General features: G+C 42.4%; 5 protein-coding genes across 6 annotated transcripts; all 5 read left to right on the top strand.

Moving 5' to 3' along the window:
* Positions 1-181: 181 nt before the first annotated feature.
* On the top strand, positions 182-3130 carry LOC136447074 (kelch repeat and BTB domain-containing protein 2-like). Its single transcript, XM_066445750.1, has 6 exons — positions 182-464; positions 887-1147; positions 1558-1697; positions 1872-2081; positions 2364-2742; positions 3122-3130. Exons 1-6 carry the CDS (start codon positions 210-212, stop codon positions 3128-3130), a joined length of 1254 nt encoding a protein of 417 aa, XP_066301847.1. The 5' UTR covers positions 182-209.
* Positions 3131-4312: 1182 nt separating this feature from the next.
* On the top strand, positions 4313-8474 carry LOC136447786 (kelch repeat and BTB domain-containing protein 8-like). The gene is made up of 5 exons (XM_066446829.1): positions 4313-4634; positions 4992-5252; positions 6131-6270; positions 6377-6586; positions 6799-8474. The coding sequence occupies exons 1-5, from the start codon at positions 4380-4382 to the stop codon at positions 7670-7672; spliced, it is 1740 nt and encodes a 579-aa protein (XP_066302926.1). The 5' UTR covers positions 4313-4379; the 3' UTR covers positions 7673-8474.
* Positions 8475-8871: 397 nt separating this feature from the next.
* On the top strand, positions 8872-11691 carry LOC136447784 (kelch repeat and BTB domain-containing protein 2-like). Its single transcript, XM_066446827.1, has 5 exons — positions 8872-9151; positions 9532-9792; positions 9889-10028; positions 10138-10344; positions 10571-11691. Exons 1-5 carry the CDS (start codon positions 8897-8899, stop codon positions 11472-11474), a joined length of 1767 nt encoding a protein of 588 aa, XP_066302924.1. The 5' UTR covers positions 8872-8896; the 3' UTR covers positions 11475-11691.
* Positions 11692-12961: 1270 nt separating this feature from the next.
* Positions 12962-27833, top strand: LOC136447780 (kelch repeat and BTB domain-containing protein 8-like). Of its 2 annotated transcripts, none has more exons than XM_066446822.1 (5): positions 12962-13252; positions 13623-13889; positions 14193-14332; positions 14499-14701; positions 14943-15983. In XM_066446822.1, the coding sequence occupies exons 1-5, from the start codon at positions 12998-13000 to the stop codon at positions 15857-15859; spliced, it is 1782 nt and encodes a 593-aa protein (XP_066302919.1). In that variant the 5' UTR covers positions 12962-12997; the 3' UTR covers positions 15860-15983. The 2 variants fall into 2 exon arrangements, with proteins under 2 accessions (XP_066302919.1, XP_066302918.1); XM_066446821.1 differs by lacking the exons at positions 14499-14701; positions 14943-15983 and adding exons at positions 25759-25962; positions 26267-27833 and having other exon boundaries at positions 12969-13252.
* LOC136447781 (kelch repeat and BTB domain-containing protein 2-like) lies at positions 16811-21757 on the top strand. Its single transcript, XM_066446823.1, has 5 exons — positions 16811-17347; positions 17994-18260; positions 18587-18726; positions 19071-19277; positions 19703-21757. The coding sequence occupies exons 1-5, from the start codon at positions 17093-17095 to the stop codon at positions 20646-20648; spliced, it is 1815 nt and encodes a 604-aa protein (XP_066302920.1). The 5' UTR covers positions 16811-17092; the 3' UTR covers positions 20649-21757.
* Positions 27834-27856: the final 23 nt, after the last annotated feature.

A 27856-nucleotide genomic window follows, 5' to 3' on the forward strand; every position in this document is an offset into this window, starting at 1 on the left:
GTCCTCGGTGGCTTTCAAATTAATCACTTTAGTTTGTAATTGATCAAAACAAATACTGGTATGGCTATATACAGGAATTAAACCTATCATATCTATGTAAGAAGCAGGCACTCCTTCCATCTCCGGAGATCTTCAACTGCTACATTATGTGGGTAATCAGTGTGGTTCTATCTGACCTTTCACACTAGGTGTCATACTACGTCATCAACATGGCCGCCGCAGACCAAGAAGCCCACGCCAGCACAGTTCGTCCTCGTTCCTACCAAGACGAGGGCTATCTGCACGGGTTTCTTGGAACTGTGGGCGACTTACAGAAGGCTGGGGTACTGCAGGATGTCGTCCTTGAAGTCGAGGGCCGGCAGTTTCCCTGCCATCGGCTTGTTCTGTCCGCGGCCAGCCCCTACTTCAGGGCCATGTTTACAAGTAATATGGCAGAAAGTCGGCAGAAGACGGTTGTTTTACAGGTAGGGTTGGCGTCACGTGTGGTTAGATTAGAATGAAACAGAGAACTTCCAAAGATGCTGCGTATCATAGAGGACTTGCAAACCCACGAAATGTCTTGTAAGTAAATATATGTCTCTTAAATGCCCCCCTCCCCACTTACTGATATATTTTTGTTGTTAACGGTTAAAGGTCAACTTTGCCGTCCTGAATGGGCATTTTCGTGACTGAAAATATTTTTCCGTTGAATGGAAAAAAGGGAAAATTGGATGCAATTGAATAGAATGACATATTTTACTGCTATATGTTATTTGATTCCTTATAGTATGTGGTACATGTATTTACATTTGAACAATAACTGGATAGATTTGTGATATATTTCCATGCTACATACGCATTTTTAAGTTTAATAGATATTTGACCATTATATTGTATTGTTCTGCAGGGTTTGGATGCAAACATATTTGGGGAGATCCTGAGTTACATCTACTCGGGAACCCTCCATGTGTCCCTGGACAAAGTGCAGCCCCTGTACCAGGCAGCCGACCTCCTCCAACTGGACTATGTGAGAGACACCTGCAGCGGCTACATGACCATGAATGTGGAACGCTCCACCTGTGTGGTCCTGTACAAGTTTGCTAATATCTTCTCAGTGGACAATGTCCGGGTACGTTGTCTGCAGTACATCGGTAGACAATTTCAAAAGGTTTGTCTTATATCGTGATCACAAACGCATTATGCAAGACAGCCTTTAGAGACCTGCAAACCGCAACTTGGGCAATGATCAGCAATGGGACAAAAAAAATGCTCTGGGAAGCATGTTTGAGTGCTAACAGAACTAGACGCTGATACAATGTATAAACAAATTTTGACCAAATTGGGACAGCTTGAACCCTACCAGTGCTGTCTCGCCCCAAAAGGCTCCAGATTGGGTCAGAATGTATAATGAAAAGAAGGCTGTTCAGATATTTGAGTTGCCAAGGCTTGAAGTTCTTTTTTTTCTTTTTTTGGGGAAAAGAGGCACTGGTGTACACAACCGAAGAAAAGGTTGCACATGCAATCAGTATTTCGAAACCCAGATTGTGATTCATTTAACAATACTTCGCACCTCCACAGTTTGCCTCCAGCGAGGAGTTCTGCAGCCTGAGTGTGAATCAGCTGACTGAGATCATCAGCCACGATGAGCTGGATGTTAAAGAGGAGACAACAGTGTGGGAGGCTGTGGTGAGATGGGTGCAGCACAGCAAGGAGGACAGGTTATACAATTATGGATATACATGTAGATATCTATCTTGTCACTACTTCATTTCCTGTACGAATGCATGTACGTTTGCAAGTTTGTCCATAAGATTTAATATCCCCGAATTTTCTGCAGTATTGCCAAAAAGGTAAAATCACCTCCATGTCCAGCTCTTCCTTGTACTTCACAGATTGCACCACCTGCCCAGCATCCTCCCTCACATCCGCTTCAACCTGCTGACCTCAGACGACATGGCAGCCATCTTGGAACACCCCCTGGTCAGGGAGGATCCTGGGAGTTCTGAGGTCATCAGGAATGTGTTACAGGAAGGGAACCCCAACATGAAGCCGAGGCTTGGGATGACCACGGAAATGGTCCTGCTGCACACTGGTCCCTGGGGGTCAGTATGAACTTCACATTACTCGTTTTAGTTTGTATGTTGTGAACAATCCTTGCACAATGTAACTTCACATCCTACAACCAAACACAACAGTAGATGAACACCTTGCTCCAACATGTACTTGTGCACTTTTCTCTGCTCCAGAGTCTGAGGCTACAAAACGTCATTTGATATATATATAACTTTAATGCATGTTGTGGTCTAATGGCCTCATCCCTAAGGAAAGATTTTGAGTTTGCAGTCAAGTTTTTTTAAAAATATCATTTATTTTATCCTCATCAGGATAGGAGAAATCCTCTTCATGAACCCCCGGGAAGGAAAGTACTTCAGCTGCAGTTACGATCAAACGGACATGCCTGAAGTCAGGGCCATGACAGTCACTGGTGATAACAATATTTACATCCTGACTTGTGAACGAGAGGGTAACGATCAGTTGTGCTTGCTTCAGTACAACCATGCGGAAAATGTGTGGGAGCATGCTGGTATGTCCTCGGTATCTCGGATCAAGGATTCAGAACACTATGATCCTTTCTATTATCTTGTCGAAGTTGAACGGATTTTATACTACCTTGTTTTCGAAGTGAGGATAGGCTGTGCATTCCTTCAGCTCACAAAGTACAACAGGCACACTAGCAAGAGTGTTCACAGCTGCAAGTTGACGGTACGTCATTTAGAGACCACAATGCAGCATTGTCCTGCGGTTCATACCTCTATTTCTTCTCAAATACTGAAATGCATCGTTATGACCCAAGCCAGGACCGTTGGTGCAAGAGAACCCCACCGATGATCATTTCTGAAGTCTGTACAGCTGTTGCCATGGGACCAGAGATTTTCTGCACAGATTTTGGCTTCACGCATACTATGGTGTACGACACACAGTCAGACTGCTGGCAGAAACTGCAAGGCTGGTCGAACCCAGGAAATCTTGCTGATACAAATTCTCGCCCCAGTCTTTTCCTACTGGAGAGTCAGCTGCACATACTTCTAGAAACCCATGGCTCAGTGCGATCGGCAGACTATCACTTATATGTGTATGACAGGTCTGCTGATGCCTGGAGAGAATTGAAGGCCACCCTGCCTGATAGGGAGTATTTTGCTCATGATCCTCTGTGGCCAGTGGCACGCATACACCTACCGTATCTCAAGGGGGCACAAAAACACATTACTTCGTACGCTTTTCAACATTAGTGTGCAGGATAAGGACACACATGGAGTACAGCCTGTTTCGTGACCTTTCGTTCAGATCTTGACTTGTGCTGAATGCCACAACAATACGATACATTGCAGATCTTTGTTGTACTAGAATCAAAATTGTACAAAATGTTTCCTTCTTTCTAATAGATAAGAGGCATTACTGTATACGGAACTAGAATAATGTTCTGAGTCTTTAGATCTGATATAGTTTTGTATGATTTTTTAAACAACTTTTAAGTGATGAATACGAGGTGTGCAATTATTTTTAAAGGTTTATTGTACTTTAAAGGAGTTGGATGAAACTTAAATGGATTGCTTCGTATCTTGTGTCAATATCTTTAATGTGTTTCCGCAGCCTCCCTTCCCTAAGATTTTTTTGTTATAGAAATATCAAATTTACATTGGCACTGTAAAGATATAATTTGGTTAATTCCGACATAATAATGGTGAATTTCAACATACTTACAGGTCAAGAGTAGAGAAGTGAAGAAAAGAGGAGAAAAGAAGAATAGTGGAGTTGAATTGAGTTTTTTACGGCCAAAGGTAACTATACAAAAGCACCCCGACCAATCGATCGCATTAAAACTCAAACTCGAATCGGCCATGACCCGATAAATCGCTTTCTAAGTTGCGTTAAGGACTAAATCTGTCAAAACAAACTCGCCAGTGAGATGCTAGAAGGTGTCAGCTTCCAAAAGATGTTTTCAGGTTGGCAATTTTGGCACTCTAGAAGTGAAATAACTTATACGCGAATTATCTAACGAAAAGTAACAAATACCATTTTTCTTCAAACGTTAAATCGCGGATACGTTCTAGAATGATATATAAGACTAAAGGCTTACCCACAGTGAAAATGATTAGGTTGATATAATAGGCCCAACATCATCTGAATACTATATGCAATGTGACGTAGATTCACATCAAGGCCCACAAAAACAAGTCAATGGCACATAAAACATTTCTTCCTGCCACCACTACAGAAATCGGTTATTTACATTTTATATACGGTTTAACTTGGCAGAAAAAAATATATAACTACTTTATGTGGATGATCAGTGCAACTATTTACCCTTTGACCCCTGGGACCATACCTTGGTCATCAACATGGCCGCCGCAGACCAAGAACCCCACGCCAGCGCAGTTCGACCTCGTTCCTACCAAGACGAGAGCTATCTGCACGGGTTTCTTGGAACTGTGGGCGACTTACAGAAGGCTGGGGTACTGCAGGATGTCGTCCTTGAAGTCGAGGGCCGGCGTTGTCCCTGCCATCGGCTTGTTCTGTCCGCGGCCAGCCCCTACTTCAGGGCCATGTTTACAAGTGACATGGCGGAAAGTCGACAGAAGACGGTTGTTTTACAGGTAGGGTTGGCGTAACGTGTGGTTAGAATAGAGTAAAACAGGGAAGTTGTGCATATGCTACGTATCATGGAGAACTGTAAAACCACGAAACTTTCCTGTAATGTTTGTCCCCTGTATGCCCCCCTCCCCACTTGACTTCCTTTCTGCCCGATCCTGACGGGTCAAAGGTCAATAAGGATTTTCATGACTAAAAAGATTTTTACTGTCATGAAAAACAGATTAATTGTGCAATTAGATAAAATGCCAGATTGGTATAATTTGACCTTTATAACTAGATTTCTGAGTCTGATTTACTTGATGTGTGGTAAAAGTTTGTACATTTTCATAGTATATACGGTATACCATATTCTCCTGCAGGGTTTGGATGCAGGCGTGTTTGGGATCATCCTGAGTTACATCTACTCGGGAACCCTCCATGTGTCCCTGGACAAAGTGCAGCCCCTGTACCAGGCAGCCGACCTCCTCCAACTGGACTATGTGAGAGACACCTGCAGCAGCTACATGGCCAAGAACGTGGAGCGCTCCACCTGTGTGGACCTGTACAAGTTTGCTGATGTCTTCTCCCTGGAGATTGTCAGGGCAGCCTGTCTGCCGCATATCGCCAGAAACTTTACTGAGGTTAGTGTTCATTATGGGTAAGGCAGTTTTCCCAAATAGGAATCTGATATATATATTTATATTATATTACAGATACTGCAATGGAGATCAGATAACTATTGGCACCTACAGTCTCTATTTATTTATTTATTTATTTCTGTTTTCTTTATCCAGGGTGGACGCACTCAGTGCTAACCGCACTGCTTTTCAGGCGTGCCCTGCACAAAATAACATAAACAGACTAAATAACATAACAAGGAAATAACATTGAATAATGAACAGGAAGTAACCAAAAAAGATAATATATACATAACCGAGCGTCGAATCCAAATCATAATCCTTAAATCATAGTCGATATGGCAGGCCGGGTCTGGAGGTCAGAGGTCAGCAGTACTGTCTTACTTGTTTTTTAACAGTTTGGCCCGACGTAGCCGCTCTAACTGTGGCCGGCAACTCATTCCAGGCAAATGCACCCCTGAACGCATATTTTCTCCTACCAGATTCTAGGCTGACTTTCAGGAGTTGCAAAGATAAGTTTGAATTATGTCTTGTTGCATAAGTGTGAGATGTTCTGACAAATATCTGTAGGTATTCTGGCACTTGTTGGTGAATAGATTTAAAAACAGTTTGCAGGAGGTGCATTTGCCGGCGAGATGCGAGGGAACTCCAACCTAAAACAGACAACTGAGGTCTCTGCCTCGAAACTTGGTATCACGCTAAGTTGGGGTAAACTGGGCAACAGGTTATTTCGAACCCTGCTTTTGCTGAAGGGCGGTTACACCAGATATACAGACACAGATACAGAGCATTTACTTCCAATTTTTGTTTTTACTTGTATGTAAAAACACTATTAAAACTCTAGTTCTTGAAACAAGTACACGTATTCTTCACCTCCACAGGTTGCCTCCAGCGTGGAGTTCTGCAGCCTGAGTGTGAATCAGCTGACTGAAATCATCAGCCACGATGAGCTGGATGTTAAAGAGGAGACAACAGTGTGGGAGGCTGTGGTGAGATGGGTGCAGCACAGCAGGGAGGACAGGTGGGTGTCATTTTTTATGTTTTGTAAGTATTCATAAGTTAACCATGATTCAACATTCCAGACATTTAAATCGCTCACATATGTACCGCTACCCTGTACCCTACAGACTGCACCACCTACCCAGCATCCTCCCTCACATCCGCTTCAACCTGCTGACCTCAGACGACACGGCAGCCATCTTGGAACATCCCCTGGTCAGGGAGGATCCTGGGAGTTCTGGGGTCACGAAGAATGTGGTACAGAATTCGGAACTCAACCTGAGGCCGAGGCTTGGGATGGCCACAGAAATGGCCCTGCTGTACAATACAAAACGGGGGTCAGTATGTTATTTGTGTCAGAAATGTATTTAGTGGTCCTACAGTACACCTAATTGTAACTTATACTAAGGCATACATGTCTTTCCAGGAGGTTAGAAAATTACTTTTGATGACATTTAGAAGTGCATGCTGTGAGTTTCTCTAAAGAAAAGTTGTGAATTTGCTGTCAATATTTTTTTTACAGTTTGCAATTTATCTTATCCTTCTACAGTTCCAAAGAGCTCCTCTTCATGAACCCTCGGGAAGGGAAGTACATCAGCTGCAGTTATGACCCTGAACACCTTCCTGATTTCTCAGCCATGACAGTTACCAGTGATAACAACATTTACATCCTGGGAATTAAAGAGTCAGAGGATGAGCTTCAGTTGCCCCTTTTTAAATACAACCATGCAAAGAATGTGTGGGAACATGCAGGTATGTCCCCCATATCTATCAGACCAGAAGATGATTTGAAGTACTACAAGCAAGTCCTTTGGGAAGTTGACCAGATTTTGTATCACATAACTTTCGATTGCTTTGAAGATAGTCCATTGCTGGAGATGAGAAAGTACAACCGGCACACGAAACAGTGGCAGGAGTGTTCACAGCTACAACTTGACGAGGCTATAGACTACCATGCAGCATTACACTGCAGTGCACACCTCTATTTCCTCACGAACAAGGAAATGCATCGCTACGACCCGAGCCAGGACCGTTGGTGCAAGCGGACCCCACCAGCAATTATTCCTGATGTCTGTGCAGCCGTTGCCATGGGAACAGAGATTTTCTGCACAGATTTTGCATTCTCTCAGACTATGGTGTACAACACAGAGTCAGACTGCTGGGAAGGGTTGAAAGGCTGTCAGAACCTAGAAAACCTTGATTTTGATAGTGTGGACAGCCTTTTCGTACTGGAAAACCAGCTGCACATATTGTTAACCTGTACTAAAGGCGAGAATGGAGAAACATATCTGGTATGTGTTTATGACAGATCTGCTGATGCATGGAGAGACTTGAAGGCCACCCTGCCTGATAAGACGTCTATAGCCTGTGCTTCGAAGTGCCCTGTTGCACGTATACACCTACCATATCTTACGGGGGCATAGAACACATCACTTTTAAGAGCTGGGCTACTGTTTAACAACATTTTGTTTAAGTCTGGGGTTTTGCTGAATGTCTCCACGATAGAGTAGATCTTGTCCTAGTTTTTATACTAAGTAGAAATTAAGAAACACAGAAACACTGAATGCAGCCAGAGGTCGTTTCCACAACTACCTGAGCTGCAGAACACAGTGGATCATCATCACCATCAGAAACGTTACAGAAGTGCTGCCTTCCTCTGTATAGATAAGGGGTAACTTTATATAAGGGACTGAACTAATGTTCTGTGTAGGTCTAACAGCAGTAATGACCAGTCATCAACAGCCTGTTTGCCAGCTTTGTTAGTTTATCGGGGCTCCCATATTCATCAACTCGCCAACTATTTGGTGAGGGTGAGGGGGGGGGGGGTGATAGGATGGAACACAGGCAAAGATAAGCCATTTTAGGGGCCTTTACGAACATTGTATATGGGATTCTAATTGCGTGTTAGATGATTTTTTTTTCTGACGTGTACTTGTCATTGTATTTGCTATTGGGTATGATACGAAGACCCTTTGTTAAACTTTTAACATTACTGTACATTAGATTCAACTTGCAAGTTCGATCAGTTGAAACTCTTGCATACGAAGCCAATTGCAAATTTACGCACATTAGATTAGAAGTAGTATCTAGACATGTGCTTCCATATTCAATGTATGTCATTTTGTATCAGTTTTAAACAATATAATAAAACAATATATTGATTTAAAAAAAGTGCTATTCTGTATGAAGGCCAATTCTACTTTGAATACATTTGTGTATGAAGTTTTTAAGGTCTGTGTCGTGATGCCTCCTATGAAAACATGTTTTAGTAATTTTCAGTCCCTAAAAGGCAGGAGAAAACATCATCACCACAGTTATTACGAAACGTGTTTATCCAACTCCAGTTTCCAACAAAGCTACTTGGGCATTACACCAGTAGTATGACATCATCAACAAAATCGTGAAAACTATGTTGTAAGTCATGGGGCATATTTCCAGTACCCAATCAACACTCAAGTTAATTATACGTTGAGCTAAACCTTACTTCCAACAGTACAGATATCCATATCGGTTATTTACATCTTACAGTAAGCTTCCTATCAGCGCAACATATAAAGGGAGCACTCTTACTGCTACATCATATGGGTAATCAGAGCAATATGTCTATCTGACCCTATGACCCTGAGGGTCATGCAGTCGTCATCAACATGGCTGCCGCCGAGCAAGAATCCCACGCCAGCGCAGTTCGTCCTCGTTCCTACCAAGACGAGAGCTATCTGCACGGGTTTCTTGGAACTGTGGGCGACTTACAGAAGGCTGGGGCACTGCAGGATGTCGTCCTTGAAGTCGAGGGCCGGCGGTTTCCCTGCCATCGGCTTGTTCTGTCCGCGGCCAGCCCCTACTTCAGGGCCATGTTTACAAGTGACATGGCGGAAAGTCGGCAGATGACGGTTGTTTTACAGGTAGGGTTTGCGTGACGTGGGGTTAGAAATTATAGAGTGAAACAGGGAACTTTCAAAGCTGCTGCGTATCATAGAGAATATCTAGAACCACGAAACATTGCTAAACTTAATGTAAATAGATATTTTGTCCATTTCAAGCCCCCTCCCCAATCGTATTTTTATGTTCAGGGGTCAAAGGTCAATCGGCGGGCCACAATAAGCATTTTCTTGACAAAGGAGAAATAGATTAAAGGTGTATTAAAATGTAGATGAAATACAGAATTGAATGGAAGTTTTACATACATACCTGAAAAGATTATTATATCTTCCTGCATTATACACATTGATGCTTTATATATTTGGTAAAAGTTTTAACATCGTTATGTTATATTGTTCCACAGGGTTTGGATTCAGGCATCTTTGGGGAGATCCTGAGTTACATCTACTCGGGAACCCTCCATGTGTCCCTGGACAAAGTGCAGCCCCTGTACCAGGCAGCCGACCTCCTCCAACTGGACTATGTGAGAGACACCTGCAGCAGCTACATGGCCATGAATGTTGAGTGCTTCAGCTGTATGGACCTGTACAAGTTTGCCGATGGTTTCTCTGTAGACATTGTCCAGAAAAGTTGTCAACAGTGGATTGTCAAGCACTTTACTGAGGTCAGTCTTCGTAATTGGTGAGGCATTGGTCATTTTCCTGCTTTTCTTCTTTGTAATTTTAAGATTAGGACACACATTTCTGCTTTGCCTCCACAGGTTGCCTCCAGCGAGGAGTTCTGCAGCCTGAGGGTGAATCAGCTGACTGAGATCATCAGCTACGATGAGCTGGATGTTAAAGAGGAGACAACAGTCTGGGAGGCTGTGGTGAGATGGGTGCAGCACAGCAGGGAGGACAGGTGGGTGCCAGTGTTCTTATGGTACATACTGTATTATGGCTTGAAACATGTTTAATTAAGAGGTTGGTGTATTACTAAGAAAAGCCTACCCCTACTCTGTACCCTACAGACTGCACCACCTACCCAGCATCCTCCCTCACATCCGCTTCAACCTGATGACCTCAGACGACACGGCAGCCATCTTGGAACACCCCCTGGTCAGAAAAGATCCCAGGAGTTCGGAGGTCATTAGTAGTGCGGAAACTTCCAAAGGGAACCCCAACCTGAAACCAAGGCTTGGGATGTTCACGGAAATGGTTCTGCTGCTCAAGAAAGAGTGTGTATATGCTTCTTCTTTGTTTTACGATTTACTCCAGTACAATGTCATGTTACATTTTGAGGAGATATAATACACATTTCCACAGTGTCAATCATGAAAACACACCAATTTATACGTAAGCTGAGGCTACCAGACTTCATTTGGTAGATGACATCATGGTAGGTCTATAGGAAAAGTCATCAACTTGCTGTAATAGTTTTTAATGTGTCTTATCCCTCTGCAGGTCCAGTGAGATTCTCTTCATGAACCCTCGGGAAGGGAAGTACATCAGCTGCAGTTACAAGCCTGAAGACCTTCCCCCTGTCGCTGGGGTTACAGTCACATGTGATAATGATATCTACATTCTTAAAGATGATATGGAGCCGGAGGATGATAAGCAGTTATCCATGTATAAGTACAACCATGCAGAGAATGTGTGGCAACATACTGGTATGTCCTCCGTATCTTCATTTCTTTGGTCTTCAGATGAAGATTGGATTACCTACCAGGAGGACCTTATTGAAGTTGATCGGATTTTATACTACCTTGGAATTGAAATTAGAAATGACAGCACATTGGTGAAGATGAGAAAGTACAACCGGCAAACAGACCAATGGCAGGACTGTTCACTGCTGCAGTTTAACGAAACTTTACACCACTCTTCAGCACTGCCTTGTGGTTCATACATCTTTTTCCTCACAAACGAGGAGGTGCATCGCTACGACCCAACCCAGGACCAATGGAGCAAGCGGACCACACTGACACTCATTCCTAAAGTCGGCCTAGCCGCTGCCATAGGAACAGAGATCTTTTGCACAGACCTATCTGTTAATCAGACTATGGTGTATGATACAGAGTCAGACAAGTGGCAGGAACTGAAAAGCTTGCCAACCTCTTATAGCAGTATTAGACATGCCAGGCATTTTGTAATGGAGAATCAGCTGTATTTATTGTTAAGAGTCTCTAAGTTTGACACTGTGAAACGAAAGCGAGAAATAGACTACCATGTATATATGTATGACAGGTCTGCTGATTCCTGGAGAGATATGAAGGTTGCTGTGACTACCGATGCATATGCGGAGTATGAGTTAATGTGCCCTGTGGCACACATGTACCTACCATATCTTGGTGCACATGCAAAACCCTAGAAGCTTAGATTTGCCTAGATGTGTTTTTTAGATCACTGTTGTATCTGGAGGCTACGAACTAGCACTGATTTCATGAGGAGGTACGCAGTCTCTCCGTGCATCAGCAGACCTGTCCAGGGCTGGAAATACTGGGTACATGTCCACCCAACATTATAGCTGTGCACCTACATTTTTGACGGCAGGTGCACAGGTACACCTAGATATGTTATTTACCTAACTACCTAACTAGTTTACAGTGTATTCTGGACACACATTAAGTGCCAAAACTAGTGTATAGCATTTGGGTCCACATTTGCAATGTTTAAAAGCTGGCAACTGAGCTGGCATATTTTTCCGACATTTGGCTTTGTGCCCCCCAAATGAGCACCTAAATGTTTTTCTATGCACCCATATTTTAAGTTAGATGCAGCAGTTCACCTATTCTTGAAAATGAATGCAGAATTTTTGTTGTAATTCTAGAGTGTTTGCCGAATGTCTCTTCTTTTGGAGGGATCTTTTTTCACTTGAAAATGCACTTTACTCTTGGTCAGAAGCTGATGCTTGACTTATTTACTAACCCTCAAACTCTACCAACAAACTCTAGGCACATTAGTTACCAGACAGGACATACTTTATTAAGCTTGTCCAGTTATTGCATTGTGTATTGTCTGTGTAACTATCTTTGGCGTGTTTTAGCTGTGCTTTGATTAATCATTTAAACCTGACACAAAACATTTTGAAACTTTCTTTTGTAACAATATACACATCTATTCATTTACATTCTGTTGCATATCATTGATAATACAAACTGTCTATATTCTTATCATAACTATGAAGATTAATAGTAAGAGTTATATTTTCTTGGAGCAACATATTGCATCCCATTTGGATCAATTATACTTTTTATGCAACCAAACCCAGAGTGAGTATATTTCGGATAGATATCATTACTTATAACAAACCCTGGGTTATCAATATAGGTAAATCAGTTCCCAGTTACTTAACGTTAAAATCAATCATTGTAGTTCTAACTGTTCTAAAGGTATGCAGTAATGATATGGCTATACATACACTATGTATAGCAATTAAACCTATCATATCTTTGTAAGTTATCAAATGCGTAATCCATTCATAACTTCTTGAGAGATTCTGTTTTATAGACTGACGAACGAAGTTGGAACACCTGTATTCTCAAAGAAAGTTGATGGGAATGAAACAACTTACCTACAGTCACGTACTGGTATAATGTCATATTTTTATGGTCTATTGTAGGATCTTGTAGGCCATCAGCTGGCCCTACACATAGTTACTATAAAACGAAGTGGCAACATACCAAAACATGGGGGCGTAGTTTCAAAACAAAACCAACATTCAAATTAACTCCACGTAAAACAACCTTCCAGCCAGCAGTACAGATAACGATAATTCCGACAGATGTAACGTTATACCGCGACAGATGGCAGTAGGACACTGCTACATGATGTGGGTAATCTGTGTCGCTCCGTCTAACCTTTGACTTTAAGGGTCATTCCATCGTCATCAACATGGCTGCCGCAGACAAAGAACCCCACGCCAGCGCAGTTCGTCCTCGTTCCTACCAAGACGAGAGCTATCTGCATGGGTTTCTTGAAACTGTGGGTGACTTACAGAATGATGGGGCATTTCAGGATATCATTCTTGAAGTCGAGGGCCGGCGGTTTCCCTGCCATCGGCTTGTTCTGTCCGCTGCCAGCCCCTACTTCAGGGCCATGTTTACAAGCGACATGGCGGAAAGTCGGCAGAAGACGGTTGTTTTGCAGGTAGGGTAGAATAGAGTTAAACAGAGAACTTTCAAAAATCCCGCGTATCATAGAGAATATGTAGAAATAAAATTTTTGTCCCTGGCATGCCCCCCTCCCCACTCACATTTTTATATTAATTAAGGGGCCAAAGTTCATCTTTGCGGGCCAGTCAATTAGGGTTTTCTTGACAAAGCTAAAGAGAAACTGATTAAAGGTGCAATTAGAATCAAATGTCCTTGTTAGAATGTAGATGAAATAACAGAATTGGGTGGAAATTTGACATACATAACTGAAAAGATTCATGATATATCTTCCTGCAATATACACATTATATTCCAAATATATGTGGGGTTTTTTTTTTACATCGCTATGTTGTATTCTTCTGCAGGGTTTGAATTCAGGCATGTTTGGGGAGATTCTGAGTTACATCTACTCGGGAACCCTCCATGTGTCCCTGGACAAAGTGCAGCCCCTGTACCAGGCAGCCGACCTCCTCCAACTGGTCTATGTGAGAGACACCTGCAGCAGCTACATGGTGGAAAACGTGAAAGTGGAGAGCTCCACCTGTGTGGACCTGTACAAGTTTGCTGATGTCTTCTCTCAGGCCATTGTCCTGAAACGTTGTCAGCAATGGATCGTCAGGCACTTTACTGAGGTCAGTTTTCATAATTGGTCAGGAAGTTGTCAAAAATAGCAATCTTATTAACACTGTAGTTGCAATGACTAAATTATGGTTCACACACGGGGATGGTGATGAGAGAACTACATGCCTTCGAAGCTGGTGTGTTATTAAGAGGGGTGGATACACTGACTAAAGAGATACAGATACAGAGCATTTGGTTGTTATTTTAGATTAGCACATAAACACATGAACGTCTTGTATTTTAGAACAAGGTTTAATAGGTCATACATTTCTGCAGTACCTTGGTAGATGTTCTTAGTCTCTATACCTCCACAGGTTGCCTCCAGTGAGGAGTTCTGCAGCCTGAGTGTGAATCAGCTGACTGAGATCATCAGCCACGATGAGCTGGATGTTAAAGAGGAGACAACAGTGTGGGAAGCTGTGGTGAGATGGGTGCAGCACAGCAGGGAGGACAGGTGGGTGCCAGTGTTTGATCGGTTAGCTGATGTGTGGCCAACGGCTATGACCAAGGCATTGTGTTGAAGTTTTCACATTGTAGTACTTGAAATAAGAATAATGCAGTAAGAATCTGCTGTATTGCCTAAAAGTCATTTGAACCCAACCCTAACTTGTATCCAACAGACTGCACCACCTACCCAGCATCCTCCCTCACATCCGCTTCAACCTGCTGACCTCAGACGACACGGTAGCCATCTTGGAACACCCCCTGGTCAGGGAGGATCCTGGGAGTTCTGAGGTCATCAAGAATGTGTCGCAGGAACCCATCCTGAAGCCGAGGCTTGGGATGACCACGGAAATGGCTGTGCTGTTCAACCTGTATCAGGGGGCAGTATATACATTTTCCTCACTTGACCTTATTTTTTTGTACATGTTAGGGAACAATCCTTGTACGATGCCATTCTACATTTGCACCAGAGGAGATGCGCAAACCTCCATTTGCACTAGTCAGTCATGTACATATCCTCCTCATCTAATTCCAGCTTATGTTAAAGCACACTTTCCTGAGGCTACAAGGTTTCGATTTGCAGTCCAGTTTTATTCATAGCTTATTTGTTTTCCTTTCCAGGACAAATGAGCTCCTCTTCATGAACCCGCAGAAAGGGAAGTACATCAGCTACAGTTATGATCATGGAAGCCTTCCACGCTCTGAATTTATGACAGTCGCCAGTGATAACAACATTTACAGCCTGGATAAAAAAGTTCTGAAGGATGAGATTCAAATATCCCTGTATAAGTATGACCATGCACAGAACGTGTGGGGATATAAAAGTATGTTCTCAGTATCTAAGGAACCGGATTACGAATTGGTCTTAGAGGAACATCTTTGTGAGATTGATCAGATTTTGTACTACATGGCCTTTGATCTAGAAGCAGACAGACCATTGCATTTGCTGGAGATGAAAAAGTACAACCAGCCCACAAACCAGTGGCAGGAGTGTGCACAGCTGGAGTTTGACAGTTCTGCGTACCAAACTGCAGCCTTGTCCTGCGGCTCACACATCTATTTCCTCACAAGTGAGGAAGTGTATCGCTACGACCCGAGAGAGGACCGGTGGTGCGAGCGGACCCCGCCGTCACCGATGATGAGCATTCCTGACATTCGTACAGCCGTTGCCATGAGAACAGAGATTTTCTGCTCATTTATAGACACAGATGGAGACTCTGATAGTATGGTTTACAACACAGAGTCAGACTGCTGGCAGGAACTTCAAGGCTGGCCAAACCCAGGAAACTTTTTTATACATGATTTCCCCAGTCTCTTCGTACTGGAGAACCAGCTACATATTTTTATACCCCGTAGAGATATCGTATATAGTGATGGTGGTCCCGAGGAAGAATACAGATATTTCGTATATGTGTATGACAGGTCTGCTGATGTCTGGAGAGACCTGAAGGCCGCCCTGCCTGATAAGAGATATTATGCGTTTGATTCTTACTGCCCTGTGGCACGTATGTACCTACCGTATCTTACAAACCCTTAAGCTGCCGATCCCTGTTTTATCCGGGATACAGAAACATGCCAGTATGCCGTACCCAGTTTTATCCGGGATATGGTATTGCCCGGAAGACATGCGGATCCAGGGACTAGCACTGTGTAGTTTCGCCGGGTACAACTGATGTTCTATGTTTTAAAGTCACAGTAGTAATGACCAGACATTGTGAGCCTGAGTGCATTTCTTGATATGTTACCCGGATTTCATTCTAACCCCCTCCTCGACCATTTGTAGGGGGGGGGGGGGTAATATGGGAGCCCGATACGGTAAGCTAACTATGAAGACACTCTATCCTTTTTTAAAGTTTTACCATTATTGCACAATGTCATATAATTTTACTTGATATGTTAGATACATTTCTTTATTTGGTGTGATTAACATTGTTTTTGTTTATCAGTATATCACTCTACAGGAATATTATTTGTTACCTTTTGCTTACAAAGCCATTAGATTAAAACCAGACAATAAACATACATTTCTAAATATAATGTATAGTATAGTATAAAGTTATCTTTTGTTATCATTTTCACGCAATAAACATTTACTAAGGTAAAGAAATGGTGTTCGTTAATTTAAATGCTATTCTATTTGAAGGCCAATATTTGATTGAACTTTTTAGAAGTTCATAGATAATATGTGCTGTATACCTTATATGAAAACCCGTTTTGTCAATTTTTTTCAGCCCCTCAAAAGGCTTTTTTTAAACATGAAAAAATAAGTATTACCAAATTTATTGCAAAACCTGTCTGCAGTATCCACCAAAGCTACTTCCAGCATTAACCCAGCAAATTGGAAGGAAAAACAAAGACTCATCCAAACTTAAGATAAAAAAAGAGTGTATATCATTTTCAAGGAAAGTTGCCAACAGGAGTAACATGACTTACAATGTGTAAGCGTTTAGTATGGCCAACACGTAATTGCTACATCATGTTACATAGATTCACATATAGCCAGACGTGCAAAATTATGATTTATGAAAAAAAAAAAAAACTATTTTCAATACCAAACTAACACTCAAGTTCATGGCACCAAAAAAACAGAACCTTCCAGTTGTACAGAGGTATCAATTATGTACATTTTATGGCAGACATCCTACTATCTCGACAGACGATGGCAGCACACTTACTGCTACATTATGCGGGTAATCAGTGTGTGCGTCAGTCTGACTTTTAACCCGAGGTCACAGGTCTTTCCTCTTGGGGTTACGGTGACGTCATCAACATGGCTGCCGCAGACCAAGAACCCCGCGCTAGCGCAGTTCATCGTCGTTCCTACCAAGACAAGAGCTATCTGCACGGGTTTCTTGGAAGTGTGGGCGACTTTCAGAATGATAGGGCATTTCAGGATGTCATTCTTGAAGTCGAGGGCCGGCGGTTTCCCTGCCATCGGCTTGTTCTGTCCGCGGCCAGCCCCTACTTCAGGGCCATGTTTACAAATGACATGGCCGAAAGGCGGCAAAAAAAGGTTGTTTTACAGGTAGGGTTGGCGTGACGTTTAGTTAGAACAGAGTGGAACTTGAGAAGATCCTGCGCGTTTAAAAGAAATGTGTAAAACCACGCAAACCATGAAAAGTAAAGTAAAGTAGCACGCACCCCTCCCCACTTATGTCAAGGGGTCAAAGGTTAACAGTTATATTTGCGTGCCACAAGGGAGATTTTCGTAAACAAAATTTTCTGTTCAGTTGTAAGAAAAAAATCAAATGTTTAATTGAAAAGTAGATTAAATCAAAGGATTGGATAAGGACAAAGCATGTTTTTGGCCAAAAAGAATTTTCCATTTCAAAATACATCAGACATGTCAGATGTGCAATAAGCTAGTTCGGAGTTGCTACTACGCATGTGCAGTGTCAAAGATGAAGGCCCCCGCGACGGAAACAAGACCCGTCTGTGCGTTGTTATGCAAATCGAGACAACGCACAGACGGGTCTTGTTTCCGTCGCGGGGGCCTTCATCTTTGACACTGCACATGCGTAGTAGCAACTCCGAACTAGCTTATTTGGACGTTTTATATTTTCCTCATACGTATACTTATAGGTACCTTCCTATATATATATGTATAAATACCTTGATACCTTATATCTGCTGTGAACGTTTGAACATTGCTATGTTGAATTCTTCTGCAGTGTTTGGATGCAAGAATATTTCGGGAGATCTTGAGTTACATCTACTCGGGAACATTCCATGTGTCCCTGTACAATGTCCAGCCCCTGTACCAGGCAGCCGACTTTCTCCAACTGGACTATGTGAGAGATACCTGCAGCAGCTACATGGTGGAAAACGTTGGAGTGGAGAGCTCTAACTGTGTGGACCTGTACAAGTTTGCGGGTGTCTTCTCTGTGGACATTGTCCTGAAACGATGTCAGCAATGGATTTATCATAACTTTGCCGAGGTTGGCCTTTTTTTACAATGGTGATCAAAATAGATAGATATGATCAAAATAGATAGATATGTAGTGCTCTATAAAGTTGAATTTCAGAGTGATAGCCTCATCAGATGCACCGAATGATAGTCATCATATGAATTCAGTGCAGTAAAACAAACAACTAGAGCCTTCTTGAGCTCCAGATGACTAGATACTTGGGACACATGATGCTTGTGTTTTAACTTCCTTGATGCTAACAACTTTTTTTTGGAAAATGGGATTTTTGTTTTGTAAACAAAAAATTAATAAGGTTACATCTTTCAAGTACCTACATGTACTATACACCACCTCAGGTTGCCTCCAGCGAGGAGTTCTGCAGCCTGAGTGTGAATCAGCTGATTGATATCATCAGCTACGATGAGCTGCATATCAAAAAGGAGACAATAGTGTGGGAGGCTGTGGTGAGATGGGTGAAGCACAGCAGGGAGGACAGGTGGGTGTCTGTTCTTTTTGTACACATTATAGTTTTAATTTGAAGTTAATATGTTTAAAGAGAGACTGGGTCACTCTCAACAGAGCCAGAGCCAAGGTTACAAGGACCGGCGACAACATGATGAGATGCGGCAAGGCCTCAAGTGCAGCCTGCCCCTGCAGGGGAGACCCCCAAACTATACAACACCTCCAACAGAACTGTGAACTTGGCACAACATGCACTGACGGTGATCTTCGAGAGGCCAACCAGACTGCCCATCAGTGTATACAGCAGTGCAGTGATAAGATATGATGATGAACATGTTTGAATGAGAGGTTGATGCCACCCCTACCTGTACCCTACAGACTGCACCACCTACCCATTATCCTCCCTCACATCCGCTTCAACCTGCTGACCTCAGACGACACGGCAGCCATCTTGGAACATCCTCTGGTCAGGGAGGATCCTGGGAGTTCCGAGGTCATCAGGAACATGGTACAGAAAGAGAATTACCTCAACCTGAAGCCGAGGGATGGGATGACCACGGAAATGGCCCTTCTTTCTTCTGTAAGGTCTGTACTAGTGCTTACTGTGACATTTTAGTAATCTTATTTCTAGTTACGTTTGAGTAAAAAAAAGTCTAATCATTTTATGCAATTTTGTTTACCTTCAATGGAAGGCAAAGATATCGTTACCATGGTTACTGGTAATGTAGGAGACACCCTGTGGTGGTAGATTACATTATGTAGGAAGTGGCAGGACAGAGCTGGAGGGCTCATCACCATACATATGGATGTGTTTGAGAATTAACAGAGCAGTAGTTTGTTAGGCTAGACCATGTGAAGGTAAACCTTATGTAAAACTATGTACTAGTACTGTTTTCTTGTATATTTCAGCTATCTACTTTGTCTTCCTTACCCCATAAGGCCACTGTTAGGCAATTGTTTGTTATTTGTCCATTTCTTATTTACTGTCAACTATGTATTGTATTCGACAGGTCAAATCAGATGTTTTGCATAAATCCGAAGGCAGGGAAGTTCTTCAAGATCAGCTGCAATGACGTTCCTCAAGTCCTGGCCAAAGCTGTCACCAATGATAGCGATATTTACATTCTGACTGAAGCGTCAGATTTCACTGAAGCGTCAGATTCAGAAGATCAGTTGTCCCTGTTTAAGTACAATGAATTTGGCAATAGGTGGGAACAGAAGTCTTCAGTTCGCTGTGTCCGGGGAGATGGCAGACCGAGGGTTGAGCACCTTGTGGATGCTGGTGGACACCTGTATTACCTTGCTAGGGTCGTTGATCGATCATCAGGGACAGAAGAGATGTTTATGGCTATGGAAAGGTACGACCAGCACACAGACCAATGGCACTCCTGTTCACGAGTAGATCTGGGTGGATGGGAACATGATAATCAGACAGACACTCTTGTGATAAAAGATTATACGGTAGTGTCATGTGATCGGTACATCTATATCTTCTCAGACACAGAAATGCATCGCTATGACTCAAGCCTGGAGTTCTGGTACAGGCTGATCATGCCAAGAAACATTCCTCAATTTTGTACAGCTGTTGCCAAGGGAACAAATATCTTCTGTGCAAATTTTGACTTCAGCAAGAGGATGGTGTACAACACAGAGAGACAAGGCTGGTTCAAGTACCAAGCTTTTGAGCAGATTGATGAAGGGCACCACTTTTTTACTGACTCCAGGTCGCCCGGTTTCTTTGTGCTGGAGAAGAAGTTGCATCTGGTGTTGTCCTGCCGTGATGAAACGACAGGTTCCGACACCTGTCGTATATGTTTTTATGACAAATCTAAAGCTACTTGGAGTGGCTTGAGGCTGCCAACTGCCCTGCCTCCAGAACTCAGGCAGTGTGCCAGTCCATCCCCTGTGGCACGGATGTATCTGCCATATTTCAAGTCAGGCCAAATGCATGCTTAGAGTGCAGCTTACCCTGCTGGGGTTTAACCTCTAGCACACTGAAGTAGCCATTTGGCACCCCAATCTCCATACATGTTAAAGGCTAAGGAGTGATTACAGGTATTACAAGTACGTATACAATAATTAGTGGCATCGAGTGGCGTAATTAGTAGGGTGTTTTGCCCAGAACCAACAGTTCCCTGGTTCCAAACCTTGGGAAAGGCACTTTACGCGAATTTCTTCACTCCACCTAGATGTGAATAGGTACCTGACTTCAGTTAAGGATGGTCGTATTGAGGTCACCTGCTGGCGCCGAAGGGCAGCCGCCCAGACCCTTGCGACAGCTCCACAAAGTGCAAGTGTGGAAAAAATATGTATCTTGTGTATTATTGTGTATTATTTGTTGGTAAACCCTGCAGCAATTCAGCACTGGCTGCCATTGCACGGGTAATTTCGGACCAATAAACCTTTTATTAAAGAATATAGATCATTGCTTTGCTAAAATATTGCTCGCTTTCTAACTTTTTAAATTTTTCTTTATTCTATTACTATGTTAGACCACCTCCTTGGTTAGACATGCTTCGATGTAGCATGTTAATAATTGTTACTGGATGCTCAATAAATTTTAGATATGCAGATTTCTCCTATATTCTATATACATGTACTTCTATATAAAGATATTCAATGATAACATTAGGAATTCAGGGACCTGTGATTAAATACCTCTTGAAATAAAAGCAATTAACGTAAATTAAATAACCAGGATGTTTTACTGTTTGTATATATTTTTTTAAATCATGCAATTCTAACCTTCTACAGCCAACTTAGCTATTTGACCAACTGCTACTGTTGCATGTTAATGTGAGGGTATGCAGATTTAGCTACCACTTGAAAATACAAGCGTTTAAGCTCAGCTTGCAATCTTAGTTTAGTCGTCTGTGATTTTAACGCTTTAAGTATGTAAGACTTGTTAATGTGTCACATGTGGTTTAACATTTTATGCAATGTGCAGAACATGTAACTCAGCTGTTGAGTTCTGTGAAGTTTGATAAATAGATAGATAAAATAAAGAAAAACATTAATATTATATTACTAGTATTATTAAAACAGAAGATTAACATTTTACACAACTATTTGTCTTTTGTATCTCTTTTTATTGGTTTTATAAATAGGTAGTTGTCTTAGTATTCAGTGTGCGCGTGCGTGCGTGTGTGTGTGTGCGTGCGTGCGTGCGTGTGTGTGTGTGTGTGCGTGTGTGTGTATGTGTGTGTACTTCAGCATAACTTGAGAAGCTGTCGATGAATTGTGATGATGATTGTATGTAGTTCTTGTGAAGACGCGAATCCAGTATCTACGCAGTCGTATAAGTAGCAGCGGGAATAACAATACATTATAAAGTATGACTGAAAAGTAGTCCATCCTAAAGAGGGATTGTCTACAGGTATGTGAAATATGTATATAAAATTCGGTACTTAACATCCTCTGGTAGGCATCACACCCTCTGGAGAGATAAAGACAATACTCTTACTGCGACACTATGTGGGTAATTAATGTATTTCTAGCCATCGGTTGACCTTGGGTCATCACTTAAATCTATCATCATCAACATGGCTGCCGCAGACCAAGAACACCACGTCAGCGCAGTTCGTCCTCGTTCCTACCAAGACGAGAGCTATCTGCACGGGTTTCTTGGAACTGTGGATGATTTACAGAAGGCCGGGGTACTGCAGGATGTCGTCCTTGAAGTCGAGGGCCGGCGGTTTCCCTGCCATCGGCTTGTTCTGTCAGCGGCCAGCCCCTACTTCAGGGCCATGTTTACAAGTGACATGGCGGAAAGTCGACAGAAGACGGTTGTTTTATAGGTAGGTTTTGCGTGATGATGGGTTAAAGTAGAGTAAAAACGGACTTAAAAAGTTGTTTTGTATTATAGAGAACGTGTAGCACCAAGAAATGTGCAGGGATTTTTCCTGCGATGTGTGTCCTTTGCCACGTGCCCCTCCCTAGGCCCGTTTGCTGTCACCTTTCCTGCCACGAGGAGCATTTTTTTCGGCTACGTTTCAGGAACGTGCCAAACGGTGTCATATGTGACTATTTCGTAAATATTCTAGGAACTCCAAGAATGTATCCATGGAATGTTCCACACATGCGCAGTTACCATCTAGACATCTAGGGGGTCCGCATCCAAACTGTAAGGGCCCGGTCAATGAAAGGGACATATTGTAGTTTGTTACCGATCAAAACATGAAAATAGTCAGTTTGGGTCAATGTTGTACCTTAGTCTACCCTTAATCTATCATATTAGACTGCACAGATATATTCACAGGGAAAAAGGTTGAAGAATGGGCTTAAGATTTAAGCATTCTTTCCTAACATATATTAAACAGATTTGTGATACATTTTCCTGCTGAACATATAACGTTATATTTTGTAAACGTTTGAGCATTGTTACATTATATTGTTTCTAGGGTTTAGATGCAGGCATGTTTGGGGAGATCCTGAGTTACATCTACTCGGGAACCCTCCATGTGTCCCTGGACAAAGTGCAGCCCCTGTACCAGGCAGCCGACCTCCTCCAACTGGACTATGTGAGAGACACCTGCAGCGACTACATGGTTGTGAACATGGAGCACTCTAACTGTGTCGACCTGTACAAGTTTGCTGATGTCTTCTCTGTGGGCACTGTCAGGAACGGTTGTCAACAGTGGTTCGCCAGGCACTTTACTGAGGTTAGTCTTTATAATGGGTAATTTTCAGTTGTCCCAAATAGCAATATCAATCCCATATCAGAGATCAGAGAACTGTTGTAATACATCATAGGGAATGGAACTTGCAGTGGGGTATGTAATACATGATACATGGGGAAAATAGACCATTCAAAACAAAGAGTCCCATATTTAAAAAAAAAGGTTTTGTTTTGCAGGTTGATCAGTAAAAAATATATATACATTCAAACTTGCATCCAACAACCAGTCAAGGGACCAAGGAATTATGGTTGTTGACTGGAGTTGGTTACTGGATAAAACTGGTGTTGGTTCGCTGATCTGTGGGCATACATGAGGCGAACCCATCGAGGCTGCATAGATACTTAGTACGAATAGCACTGGTATGCATATAAAATTACAAGACAAGTGAAGAAATACAGCATATACAAGAAAAAAGAAATTAAACTGTTGTTGTCTACAAGACTACAATGCACTGTCGATTAAACCTTTGTTGTACTTGAATGAATGTTTACATTGAGATTCGTGTCTCCACTGTTCTACATTTGTTGCTACATACACAAGCTTGCCGTCGACTGTAGAATCTTTTATTGAAATGCCGGCTGGACTGATTGCCGCTGTCAATCGTTGTTGAATGGAGTGTAAAATCTACACATTATGACCCCTGAGGCCCATGAGGAGGTGGTTGCTGGTTGAAGCCCGCAGTTTGTTGCTTGAAAGAGTTCACTTACTATGTAAATGGGACGGGACTGTCTGGATGTGGTTATTGACAAGAGTTGGTTGTAGGATACAGTTGGTTGGATGGACAAGTTTGACTTAAGCCAATGGGCAGTTATACCTGCTATACAGATAAAGATGCAAATGAGATACCTAGTATTTGTTTGCTATTTTATATTAGCATGAAATTATATATGCACATCGCTTATTGTATATTAGAATAGGAATAAGACACGCACTTCTGCAGTGTTTTGGTACAAGTACATGTGTTCTTCACCTCCACAGGTTGCCTCCAGCGAGGAGTTCTGCAGCCTGAGTGTGAATCAGCTGACTGAGATCATCAGCCACGATGAGCTGGATGTTAAAGAGGAGACAACAGTGTGCGTGGGAGGCTGTGGTGAGATGGGTGCAGCACAGCAGGGAGGACAGGTGAGTATTAGTTCTCTTTTTTGTACACATTATGGATTTAATATGGAACAAGAGTCCGTAGGACACAATTCTCCGTGAAGTATTTATAGTATGTACAAGTACTGACCCACACAAATTGCATCTCTGCTCAGTCCAAGCAAGGAAGTTTTATATTTTGGTCCAAGTAGTGTTTTAGAGCAAGTAAAGAAAAAGTGTTTGTTTATCTTTTTCTTTCAATACAGGAGTTGTCAACCTGCTGAAAAGTATGTTTTTACAGCATGGCACAGATGGGATCTAGAAATTCCGGGAAAAGTCACAAAGTTAGATCTAGATGGCCCCTTTTCAATTATCAACGAACCATTCAGCCTTACAACTAAGATGTATCAGAAATCACAAATATGCAGTAAATCCTCTTTCCACAATTTATTGCAGGCCGGCCTGATCTATAGCTATCAAGCTATTCGCAATAAAAAAAGGCTAATTTATATTATCGTAACATTTCACGAAGGTCAAAGGTCACCGGATCTAACCACCCGGAAGTGACACTGGCGCGCGCACTTTTCTGAGATATATTTCTCAACAATCTTTCATCCCCTGCGTAAACTTTTTACATTGTCACAGCCTCTGTATTATAAACTACAAGTGTGGTAAGTTTGAAGGTCCAGAGATTTGCCATTTTCACACTGTGCGTAAAAATGCATCGTCCGTCCCGTGCCCACATACTGTATGCGAGTTGCGAGGGACACGGCATACTTAATACACAGACTGGAGGTCACTATGTACATGTTCGCAGCTAAAACTCACAATTCCCGTTGCTGCATTGGTATGTAACTTGGTATATCGTTTGCTAGGTTGCGTGTGGTGATGCACGTTGTCTATTTTTCAATGTAACAGTGACTATACGATCACAGCAAGTAAGGAAGATTTATACCCCGTATCTGCCTGAAGTATTCCAGTCATGCATAACGGATTATAACATGGTCCCTATGGCAGGGCAGTGGGACATAGCATTAATTATAGGGGTGCAATTACGATATTGGATTGACATTTAAAGTAGTTATGGTGTAACAAAGCTATTGTGCATCACCACGCCGAACCAGGCAAACGATATGCCAAGTTACACACCAGTGCGACGACGGGATCGTGAGTTATAGCTGCGAAAGCGCAAACAAATGCATTCCCAATACTCCCAGAAGGAGGTCATCCTCCTTCCCGGAGTAATAAACATGTTAGCTTGAGAGGTTGATGTGTTACCAAGAAACCTACCCCTACCCTGTACCCTACAGACAGTGCCACCTACCCAGCATCCTCCCTCACATCCGCTTCAACCTGCTGACCTCAGACGACACGGCAGCCATCCTGGAACATCCCCTGGTCAGGGAGGATCCTGGGAGCTCTGAGGTCATCAGGAATGTGGTACAGAAAGGGAACTCCAACCTGAAGCCGAGGTTTGGGATGACCACGGAAATGGCCCTTCTTTCCACTGAAAGGTCTGTACTAGTGCTTTCCGTGACATATTTGGCCTGGAACAGTGTCGTTCCATATCGAATCACATTGTTGTAACAACAACAAAGTCAAATCATTCCATGTCATTATCATGAAGCATTGTTATTGCTTCATTTCTTCTCCTGTTCCAAACCCGTAAGGTCAGTGACATGGACCAGACGGCTATCACCATGGTTACAGCTAGAGTAGCGACACCCTGTGGTGTTTGATTACATTATGTTAAACCTTCTGGCTTGATTTTTTGTCCATTGCTCATTTAATGTTAACTATGTGTTTTGTATTCCGCAGCTGGTCAAATCATGTGTTAGCCATAAATCCAGAGGCAGGAAGTTTCTATGAGATTGGTCACGTTGACGTTGATGATGATGACGTTGATGATGACGATGATGATGAACGTTACCTTAATCAAGTGCTGGCCAAAGCTGTCACCAGTGATAACGATATTTACGTTCTGACTGAAGCGTCAACCCTGGCTGAATTTGAAGAGGAAAAATTCTCCCTGTATAAGTACAATGAAGTGGGAAATAGGTTCGAACAGAAGTCTTCCGTTCGTCGTCTCCGGGGCGATGGCAGACCGAGGGTTGAGCACCTTGTGGAAGCTGGTGGAGACCTTTATTACCTCAATAGACTCGTTGATCGATCATCAGGGAGAGAGTATGTGACGATGGAGATGATAAGGTACAACCGGCACACAGACCAGTGGCACTCCTGTCCACAACTATATCTGAAAGGGAGATACGAACATGACAATCGATATGGTGGTATAATAAAGAAATATATGGTAGTGTCATGTGGTCAGCAAATCTATGTCTTCTCAAGCGCAGAAATGCATCGCTACGACCCAAGCCAGGAGCGGTGGTCCTGGCTGACCATCCCAAGACACAGTCCAGAATTCTGTACAGCCGTTACCATGGGAACAGAGATTTTCTGTGCAGCGCCTGGCTTCAGCAAGATGATGATATACAACACGGAGGCTGATAGCTGGCAGGAGCTTCCAGTTTTGGGGCAGATTGATGAAGAGGGGCTACTTGACTCCAAATATCCCCGTTTCTTTGTGCTGGGGGATAAGTTACATGTGATGTTTTCCTACCGTGAAGGCATGTCAGGGTCCCCGACTAGTCTTGTATGTGTTTATGACAGATCTACAGCTACTTGGAGTGACTTGAGGCTGCCGAAGGCCTTGCCTACAGAAGTCGGGCAGTGTGTCAGTCCATTCCCTGTGGCACGGATGTATCTGCCATATTTCAAGGCAGATCAGATCATGTATACTTAGAGTGCAGCTGACTCTTGGATTTAACCTTTTGAATGCTGAAGTAGCCACTTGGCACCCCAATCTCTATTAGTTACAGAGTAGGCAGCAGGTAGAAGGTTAAAGAGTGATTATAGGTATCACAAGTATCTATACAATACAGATCATGGCTTTGCTAAAAAATATTCACTATTTAACTTGTTTCATCTTTCTTTCTTTGTTTTATTCATTATTTTTTATTTTGTTACTAGATACTCAATAAAGTTTAACATGTGCACATTTCTTCTATATTCTATGTACTTTTATATACAGATATTCAAGAATGACATTAAAGATTTCTCCAGTCTTTCCAAATTCAGGACCTGTGGTTGAATACATGAACCTCTACAAATCAAATCAATTACCCAAGATGAGTTTTAGCTTTAGCTTGTAATGTTTTAGTTTATTCATCTGTTATCACCCTTTAAGTATGTAAGACTTGTTAGTGTGTCACATGTCGCTTAACCTTTTATTCAATGTGCAGAACATGTAACTCAGCTGTTTGAATTTAACCTATTATAATTATATTATTATTACTATTAAAAAAGTAGATTAACATCAACGCAACCATGTTGTCGTCGTTATCTTCT

This window comes from Branchiostoma lanceolatum, chromosome 13 (assembly GCF_035083965.1).
Source record: "Branchiostoma lanceolatum isolate klBraLanc5 chromosome 13, klBraLanc5.hap2, whole genome shotgun sequence".
NCBI classification, from domain to species: Eukaryota; Metazoa; Chordata; class Leptocardii; order Amphioxiformes; family Branchiostomatidae; genus Branchiostoma; species Branchiostoma lanceolatum.